The sequence below is a fragment of the Strongylocentrotus purpuratus genome, unplaced genomic scaffold (assembly GCF_000002235.5).
Source record: "Strongylocentrotus purpuratus isolate Spur 01 unplaced genomic scaffold, Spur_5.0 spur5_scaffold_12, whole genome shotgun sequence".
Lineage (NCBI taxonomy): Eukaryota > Metazoa > Echinodermata > Echinoidea > Camarodonta > Strongylocentrotidae > Strongylocentrotus > Strongylocentrotus purpuratus.
In genome coordinates, this window is record NW_022145597.1 from 31,049,686 (window position 1) to 31,059,534 (window position 9,849).

At 36.5% G+C, this 9,849-nt stretch overlaps 1 protein-coding gene across 1 annotated transcript; it reads right to left on the minus strand.

Annotated features, from left to right (window-relative positions):
- Window positions 1-7,821: 7,821 nt before the first annotated feature.
- Window positions 7,822-9,410, minus strand: LOC115922518 (centrocin 2-like). The gene is made up of 3 exons (XM_030981486.1): window positions 9,317-9,410; window positions 8,755-8,940; window positions 7,822-7,931 (listed from the first exon to the last, which is right to left on the minus strand). Exons 1-3 carry the CDS (start codon window positions 9,408-9,410, stop codon window positions 7,822-7,824), a joined length of 390 nt encoding a protein of 129 aa, XP_030837346.1.
- Between the last annotated feature and the right edge of the window lie 439 nt (window positions 9,411-9,849).

Here is a 9,849-nt window from a genome sequence, read left to right on the forward strand (position 1 = left end):
CTGAATTGATGACTCGAACCGATTATGGCTTCGCTTTTATGGAATTATTCCTCACCACTTTCTTCATCTGAGCCTCTTTGATCATTCTTGCGTGCGTGTAATGATTGATAGGACCGATGAGGTTGGCCAGATGTTTTGATAACTGATAACTTTATTTGATTTGAGAGACTTTGTATTCAATGAGAAAAAGAAATAAAGAATAATGGGCGGATCATTGGAAAGTAGAATTAATCAATCTATCTCTTGTTCAACTATACTTCTTTATAAGGCTATAGATATACACGAACCTAGAAGTCATCAAGATCGGTTACATGTCTTTTCCCCCCAAAGATTTATATTTCCGAAGGTGAATATTTGCGAAGGTCAGTTAGTCCAAAAGTTTATGAATCTGAGGTTTTCTTATTCTAAATGATTGTTATTCAAAAGTTTTGTAGTTCCAAAAGTTGAAAGGGGTTCATAATTCTGAAGGATTTAACGAACTTTTGGAAATGTGAGCTATGTCTAATGTGTTTAGCATTAAATTCCGTATCATAATTATGCAAGGGAGCGTAGCGACCGGGGAGTATGTTAAAAGAATTACAAAGAGAGATAGAGTGGGAGGCAGAGGTGCGAGGGAGAGAGGGGGAGAGGGAAAAAACGAGATAATAGAGAGGAGAAAGAAGAGAGACAGAGGAGTGACAGAATGTTAAAACAAGCCCAAATCTGAATACATTTAAAGAGAGATACAAACAATTACGTTTTACACAAACAGTTTTTTCAGGACTACACATCCTCAAGAAAGATTACCGACTGTCCTTTTCAGGACTCCTCAATCCTCTCTCTCTCTCTCTCTCTCTCTCACATGGTGCACCCGCGAGCCTACTGTATATCTACATCACCATGCAAGCCGACACTTACAAGCAGCATCTAATTACATTTTTGTGAATAGTATTTTATTAGTTTTTATATATATATATATATATATATATTATGCAATCAGGTGTTAGATGTTAGTTGTTATATGTGTTAGGTGTAAGGTGTAAGGTGTAAGGTGTTAAGTGTTTTAGGTTAAAATTCTTTATTATTTCGCAAGGGACCAGCACCACATACATAAGACTTAATTGTCCTTTCTTGCTGGTTCCTCATTCGTTTATATATTTGTATTTTATGTTCATCTTTCGTTATGTTATTTGTATGTTCTTTACTTATTAATGTAAATATCAATGTTATAATTATATATGTTTTTATATGACAAATGAAATAAATTGAAATTGAAATTGAAAAAAGAATGTTTTTTTTAGATTGGAATATTTGAAATTGTATCCTATCATTATATTCATTTTCCTGCTTATCTCTGTAGAAAGAAGACAATCAATGTGGACAACGGATTGGTTGAAGTTCGAATTTAACTTAGACTGAATTTGTATAGACCATTTTCTTGACAAGACATGCTAAAATCAAAGAATGCAATAATAGATTTTTTACAAGCATATATAGTCAAGACAATAACATTGAAAAATTAAAACGGCGGCAGATCATCTTTTTCAAATGGGGGGGGGGGGGGCACCATTAAAAAAGGGCACTCTTTGGAAGAGAAAAGGGCACCTACAAAGGGTAACGTCAAAGCGATATTATCCTAAAGCGTAATTAATACATTACCAGGGATTATCTTCAAGATGTACTCTTTACTTGGTCAAAGATATTGCTTCAGTACCATGCTATGCTGTTGTGTGTGATGGTCTAAATATTCCTTTGCGAGTGAGCTAAGCAAGACAAACCTATCCACATGGGGTTTTAAGCATAATTTCATAATGAAATAATAAATGAGAACTTCAATGTGCTTCTTAATGAGATAAACTTTAAAGTAAGCGAACGTAGCGAGCGGGTTTTGGAGGACATTTGTAGGGGAAAATACTCTTAGCCGCTTTAAATTAGGGGAAAATGTTAGGGAGGCTATGAGAAGTGTATTGTTTCTGGGAAGATGAGGGATAATAACAACGTCTTGTCATATAACACGTATCGTAATTATGTCTCGGTCTTTTTAACATGAATGACATTTGGTAATGGAAATGCATTTGAGTTGAGTTTGAAAAATCAAACGTGCATGGTCTCAAACTTTATATTTTTGAACAAAGGTCAATTGATTACCTTGGCTTACGCAAGGGACGTTTTATAGCTTTAAAAAAGGAACACGGTTGTTTTTCTGAAAAGGGGCACACTTCGTTCTTATGAAATTTGGGACATTGTGCCCCCTGCCCTTCTCCCGGCTCCACTACCTTTCTTGTAGTAGAAGAAAAAAAATCCAGTTATTACACAAAGCTGCTCCGATTCTTTTGATATACCTTATACCTTGAAGGCCACACCTCACCATCGTGGTGATGAAACTAGAAGGTGCAATCATTGGCTCAGTAGGGTTCGAAACCAGGTCGATGCGCTAGTGCCCTTTGATAAGGCATTAGTCCTTACTACCAAGTCCTTCGGAGATGATGACTTTAAAGCCATCGCCCCCTAGTCACGTTAAAACCAACCAACCAACTAGATATGGGACTTTAGATGATCGCATAAGGGCACAATTTTTAAGCGGCAGTGGGAAATGTGGGTAAAACAAATGATGGGCACTCATATCAAAAGCCAATCACATCAAAAGTAACAAGGAAACTAATCAGATGTGAAAAGTGGCATTTATTAGAAGGGGAAAGGGGCACTATCGTAAGGGAATAGGTCATTTCTCATACCTAAAAGAGGCACTCACCAGAGATGGAAAGGGGCCCTTCTTTGATGGTAAAATGCACTTATTACAAATGAAAAGGGGCACTTGTCAAAGTAAAGGAGATAACTTATCAGATCTGGATCGGGGTACTTATCATAGTTGAAAAGACGACATTTATAAGAAAGGGGAAGGGACACTTTTTACAAAAAGAAAAGGGGTACTTATCGAAGAGAAAGGGTCAGTTATTGAAAAAGAAGATGGGCGCGTGTTAAAGTAAGATATACACTTTTCAGAGGTAACTTTTCAGGGGCACTTATAAGAAGGGAAAAGGGACATAGATTTAAGAGAAAAAGGGACACTTGTCAAAGTAAAAGGGGCATTGTTTAGATTAAAATATCAAATTAATAATGTATACACTTATGACCTCGACAAAATAATGACTATTATTTTTGTTTAAGTTCTCCATTAACAGCGGCGCCAGTCATCCATCATCAAACAACCTGCATACGATATTTCCTACGACTTGGCCTCACAAAATGATGAATGCCTATGCGTGCGAAAGTCCTCCCGTCCGGGCCTCCTTTTACAGCGGCGCCAGCCATCCATCAACAAACAACCCGCATTAGATCTTTCCTCCGACTTGGCCAGACAAAACGATCAATGCCTTTGCGTGCAACTTTGAGAATATATCCGGCTTCACAAACGGGTAGACTCGAATTGGGTTCCAAACTTTTCCGCACTCGGATTTCATCAAAGCAATCCATTATTTAATAGAATACTGCAATGGGTCCTTTTAATATTTATCTATGTTGGTTATAGCCTATCTTTATATTGTTCATTTCAAGCTTCATAAGCAGAAGACAGTTTTTATTTTTAGGTAATGGAATGTATTATGTTTTTAATATTTTTTTATATATATTATTTCATTTATTTATGCAGTTCTGAGTACATAAGAAAAATTAAAATACATTGAAAGATAATTTATATGAAGAAATATGAAACTATTTTAAACAGAACTAGGCCCTGTTTATTTTTGTAATGAATTGTTATTGTAATATTATTCCAACTTCAGGTTGAGACCATTGTTCAGAATTACACACAAGAAAGCTGGCTGGTGAATGTTAGGTAAAATTTCCTGAACATTTTAGACAGTAATCTTATAATTTGAATTGCGGCCTCAAGATTTTCATGGTTCTCTATACAAGCACAAATGTCTTGCCGCTTTCTATAATTGTTTTTCCAAATCTGTTTAATTGTAGGTCTGAATTTTTAGTAATAAGTCTGATATATTATAAGTGTAGATACAAAAACTGGGTGCCTTGTGTATCTTTAAGTTTGAGGATCAAAACAATCAGGCATAATCTACTTCTATTATGTATAACATCTTTTATACCAGATATATATTTTACTGTAACTGATATAAATATTTGTTATAATTTAAATACCTCTGATTGTAATACTGCCAAGTATAACAAATTACGTAATTTTCTTCCCCGCCCGCACCAATTTTTGGTGGCGCTTCAATATTTTTGTTATTTCTTATTTTTCAAAAATTCCTTATTTGTTTTTGTTTTTAAATAGAAATCATAGTTATACTGGAAGTCAGCGTTGCATCAGGGCATTTAAAAGAATCAAACTTGTATTTGTCAGATATAGAAATGTGTGCTTGTAAAATGTGAGTGTGCAGCAGTAAGTAGTTTTTACACCTTGTTTTTTTAGAAGAAAAAAAACGGCTGTGGGCTTATATTACAAATGCTTTGGTGCTACTTTATTTATCTAATTTGTATTTTTTTTTTGTTATTAAAAAAAGGGAAACATCCTACATACAGTTCTATGAGCAGTAATTACAAAAACTAACAGATGCATTTTAAACTCGCTTTAATATGAAGAAAGTATTTTTAATTTAACTCAGGTTTGCTTGATACTACATCAAACAAATGTGATTGACCAGTATATGGCTACATACCGCTAAAATGATCTTATTTCAAAGAAAGGAAAGTTTTTTTGCATACAATTCCACTATTAACCAGTGCAGTTTGCAACTATTCATTTTGATACTGCCCCCTTATTCTAATGTACTGCTATTCCATGGCTACAATATAGGACATCATTTACAAAATGATTTAGCACACTTTCTATTGATACTAAACAAAGTGATGATCATTGAGTTTCAAAACTTTTATGAGGGGTTTATATCATGCTGATGTCCCAATGCTATAAAGATTTTAACAAGGTATTATTTGAATAAACTTCATCTAGCTTCATTTATGTAGTTAAATTTGGCCAAATTGTTACCCCTAATATTCAACCATATGCTTACTTTAAAATGGTTATTACCACTAGAACACAAGGCACAAAAAGATCCATTTACCTATTTTAATACAAGTTTTCAAGACAATATGTTGTTGAATGTGTAGTCTGGATATCCATGATGTGTGATTAGGGTTAAGGAAATAAAATATTGTGCATTATCTTGGCCCTCCCATTTGTAGGTCCGGATACATGCATTTTGTCCATTATAGCTGTGGATTTCAGGACGCCATTACACGAAAATGGTTTCAGTTTTTGATTTGTTTTAGGATCACACCCCTAAGATCATGTAGTAGGTCCATGCTAAGACCCTAGGGGCCTAGTTGCTCCTCTGCTCCTCCATAGTCTGCAAGCATATACTCTGATATAACACTTTACCACAAATCTACAATTCCTAAAGCCTTGAGCAGAGCCTAGACCTGTCAGTTTCTTGCTGTGTCAAACCATGGACCTATTACGGATGGACATTCATCGTTTTCTTAACGAATTCATTGTGATTGTCTCCGTCAATGTCGTCTTATAACCTTCCGGACATGTTTCTTCACTTTGATCTCATAATGGACACCGCCAAAAAGCCGGGACAGAATCAAGATAGTGATTTTACACATGTTAATCTACATGCGCAGAAGATAATAACTCGCTTAAATCATGGAAAATCGATGTGCAGTTCTGGTTTATAATGGGAAATTGTTGTTCTGTGTACTATATTTTATTTGAAAAACATGTTGATAACCAGATAGAGGTTATATTTGGATTGGTTGTGATTTAAAATCCCGTTTCCCCCAATTTCCTAATAATATTCCAGAGTTGCAACGCACAGGGCTTATAAAGATCATAGCCTTCTATTTATTTTATAGTAAGGTCATGGGTGTGTGCGAAAGTGTATAAATCAGTAATAATACATTTCATATCACCAAAATCGTCTGCTTTTCAACTTTGCTGCTCCCCATTGGGGATGTTTTTTTTTTATTTAAGACACACTCTTACAGAGCACGCCATCCGAACAACACCCAAGAGAGTGAAACTGCTCCTTTGTCAATGACCGAAAATGCTTACGCAGTCGTTATTGTTAAAACAGCTAAATGTTCTCATTAAGATGCACATAATCAGAAGGCGGTGACTATCATTGGATCAGAAAAAGAATCACGTTGAATGTCCATCCGTAATAGGTCCATGGTCAAACTTAAGTACAGAGGGTATTGTAGTCTCACTTTGCAGATACTTTGATACATACCAACTGAGTAATGTGTGCGCCTCACAAACACACACGCACACGCGTGCGCACGCACCCACACTCTCTGCTCCCCTCTCTCTTCTCTCCGTCTTAAATGCTCCTCAATTGCATAGTTATTGCTTATCCCCTGCCACTGCATCTCTCGCTCTCTCTCTCTCTCTCTCTCTCTTTCATTATTTCCCTTTCTGTCTTTAGTAGTCTATTCTGTTATCACTCCTCTTTCTCTCTTTTTTCCGCTTTCCTTGCCTCACTCCCTCTCTCGCTCTCTCTATCTCTCTCTATCTCTCACACACACTTTCTCTTTCTTTCGCGCTCTTCTCCCTGCTCTCCCATGTCCCCTCTCTTCTCTCTCTCTATCTTTATTCTTATATTCAACCTTTTCACTGTGTTTTATTTTTGCCTCTCTCACTTTTTCTTATCGAAGTGTTGTTTTTCGTATTTTCCCTATATGCCAACATTATTCTATTAATCATACACTACTGGCTTTATAGCATATAACACAATACCCAAAACAAACACGCTAGGTAGGTTTGTCATGTTCATGTGATTTTATTATCGGCATTAATTCTAATACTATTAGTTATTCCCATAATACCATGCTTACAATGTCTTATTGTTTCGTAGGGCGAAAAAAGAGCAAAACTGGGAGAATATTTTAACTTGAAGCTTATGCTGAAAAGATGTATATTATTATGCTAGATTTTAAGAATGGTTATACTTGTAACCCTACATATTTGTATACACCTTGGAAAGATCTATAATGAATGGATACATGGAAGTGAAGGCAAAATATGTATTAATAATGAAAACCACTCACCATCATTTAATTTTAGAGGATTAACAAGGTTAAAGGGTTTAAACAGTACAGGAGGGATAACGAAGATTCTAATTATATTAGGAAGTTGCAAAAACACGATGGAAGGTGATAATTTCTTGCTTTTATTTCATTGTTTCTTCAGGAAGAATGAACATCAAGTGTCCCGGATGTTGCCTCATGGTCCTTTCCTATGTGAGAAATAAAAGAAGACAATATATTTTGTTTGAAAAATAATGAGGAAATTGTGGAAAAAAGGGAGTCAGAGATAGACGGGAGAGGGGAGACAGAGAGAGAGAGAGAGAGAGGGGGGGGGGGGAGACAGAGAGAAAGTGGGAGAAAAGCACCTTTAGCACCTGGGGAGGGGCCCGTCTCCAAATAAAAGTAAAATTAACATGTTTTTACTCCCTGGATCCGCCACTGGCTCATGTCCACAGTCTCGTATAGGCCCATAATATTATAGTCTTAAACATTGCTTACTTGAGACTTGACACGTATCTAAATTGTTAAAGCAAAATACATGTAAAAGGTTTATAAGTGGTGGATTGTTTTAATACTCATTTAGAGTTTTGATCTGCCCGCTTGCCACTACCTCCCCCCCCCCCCCCTCTCCTACATTAAAAAAAAATGATAAAAAGTGATTGAGTCTAATTTGAAATTTGATGATTAAAATGCAACTCTGTATATATATATACTGTGAGTGGAAAATCATTGGTTGAACACATGCACTACAATTATCTTGTTATTGTTATTGTACAAATATACGTACCGAGTCTAACGGCCATGGTGGTGGTGATGGTAGTGACCTGCGCAGATCAATCGAAGATACTCTTCGCTGAGATCCTCTTCTTTCATCTCTGGGATCGCAGCCAGAATTTTACCACCTAAAGATAAAAATAAAATTTGAAAGTTTAATGAAACTAGGACACTTTTTTTTTTAAAGGAAAAAGACAAAAAACATACTGCAAAAATGATCTTTTTTCGGAGAAAAAATTAGAATAAAATATAAAAGCTGGCGGCCATCATGGACGTCTTGGGGAAATGTGCCGGGCGGCTATTTTGAGAAGAAAAAGGGACTCCTTCCTTTTTTCCAAAAATGTAGGACGCCAAACATTTTGTTGTTGTTGTTGTTTTTTGTTGGGGGGGGGCTTAAAACACTTAATGGAGATTCGAAGGTTTTGGGTGTAATACTCGACAAGGCACTAACCATATGTCCCTATAAGCTATAAGCAAGGCATTTTAATTCATTGTTTCTCCCCACCTACGATTTGAATGGTATACGCGGTAGGATGCGAGCGTTAAATTAATTTGGATGGATTATTAGGCAGGACTCGACACTAACAGGCACCGGCACACATGGGTATCAATAATATAAGTCTGAACCCATGGAATAGCACATGTGCGCTTACAAAATTGTGCCTGTCAGGAATATATGTTATACTATATGTACTCCCCGGGGAGTGTGGACAAATATTACGTGCCGAGTAGCAATGGAATCCAGCGAACGGGATAATACTGTGTTAATCGCATGCAAACACGTACGCAATTTTTCTGTTAGTGTAAAAAAAAATATATTAAACAAAAACAAATCCTTACCGCCCTAATTACCCCGCTCCCTTACCCTTCTTACCCCCTTAACCCCTTACCCCCCATTTTAAAATTTCGGGGGGGGGGGGGGCAAAAAAAAATATTAGTGTGGCTACTTACGAGCTTCTTCTGGAGAATGAGCAAACCCCTTGCATACGTTCCGTGCAACTTGGAGGCCCCGGTGCAATCCATAATGGTGTATGAAATGATGATAATGATGATGTATATGATGGTGTTTGAACCACCTCTGCAAGGCTACGGCGTCATCAGGAGATGCAGCCTCTTCCGAGAGCATCAGATTCAGCACTGCATGGTTGCCATAGAAACGAGATGTAATGAAAACAAAGAAAAAACCAGGGGTGAGCTTTCAAATATAATACGCGCGATTAAAACAAGTTTTGGCTAGTTAAGGCGAGTGACGCATTTAGGGTGTCAAATAAATAGGCAAAAAATGAGAGGGAAAATGGAAAGTTTGTTGAGTTTTTTAAAATGCATTTAGAGTACCCGTGCCTGGAAAACACATTATATTCTTACCGCCCCCCTCCCCTCGAGTAAAACAGGGTCGTACGACATATTATGTGTTAACGAAGTGTCTTAATTTTACAGCTTTTCTGACAGACTTCTTAATGGGGCGGTCAAAACTTTTCAAGCATTGAGGTCCCTGGCTGACTTACATACTTACAAGTGTCTAATGCATCTTGCTCCTCAAAATCCTTGGCGCACACTATACTGGTTGCCACAATAGCACAGAGAACAACAGCTAGTTTCATCATCATCTTGACTAGTTTAACTTGGGAAGCAGCCTGTAATATGTGAAAGGCTATTCTGTTTGGTTTTTTAAAAAGAAGAGCAAAACAAACGAGAATTGGGAGTTATCCCCAATGTTCTGGTACCGTATTTCTGTGCTAAATTCCTCGAAAATGTTCGTCCTTATTATATTGCTAGAATATAGAAAGAATTGAATAGAATAGCATTTTTCTTTTTTCAGACTCAGAAACATCGTCGGTTGGAATTTTTCCCCAAATAATTTTAAACGCTTAAGAAATCGCGTTTTGAAGGGTGAAAATGAAAATTGTGCATAGATTTAATTTACATTAAAAAAGAAACTATCCCGTTAGGACTCTCTCTATTGGAAATACAGAAAAACAGAATGTGCCAATCTACAGATTTTTCAAAAATTGACATGAGTATTGAACTTCAGAAAGTTGTCAACAA

Excerpts from the sequence above, each read along its gene's own strand:
- LOC115922518 (XM_030981486.1), bottom strand. The coding sequence starts at position 9,410 with ATGATGATGAAACTAGCTGTTGTTCTCTGTGCTATTGTGGCAACCAGT. Across the intron at positions 8,941-9,316 it reads GCAAGATGCATTAGACACTT|TGCTGAATCTGATGCTCTCG; the intron begins GTAAGTATGTAA and ends GCAACCATGCAG. Across the intron at positions 7,932-8,754 it reads TCATTCTCCAGAAGAAGCTC|GTGGTAAAATTCTGGCTGCG; the intron begins GTAAGTAGCCAC and ends TTTTATCTTTAG.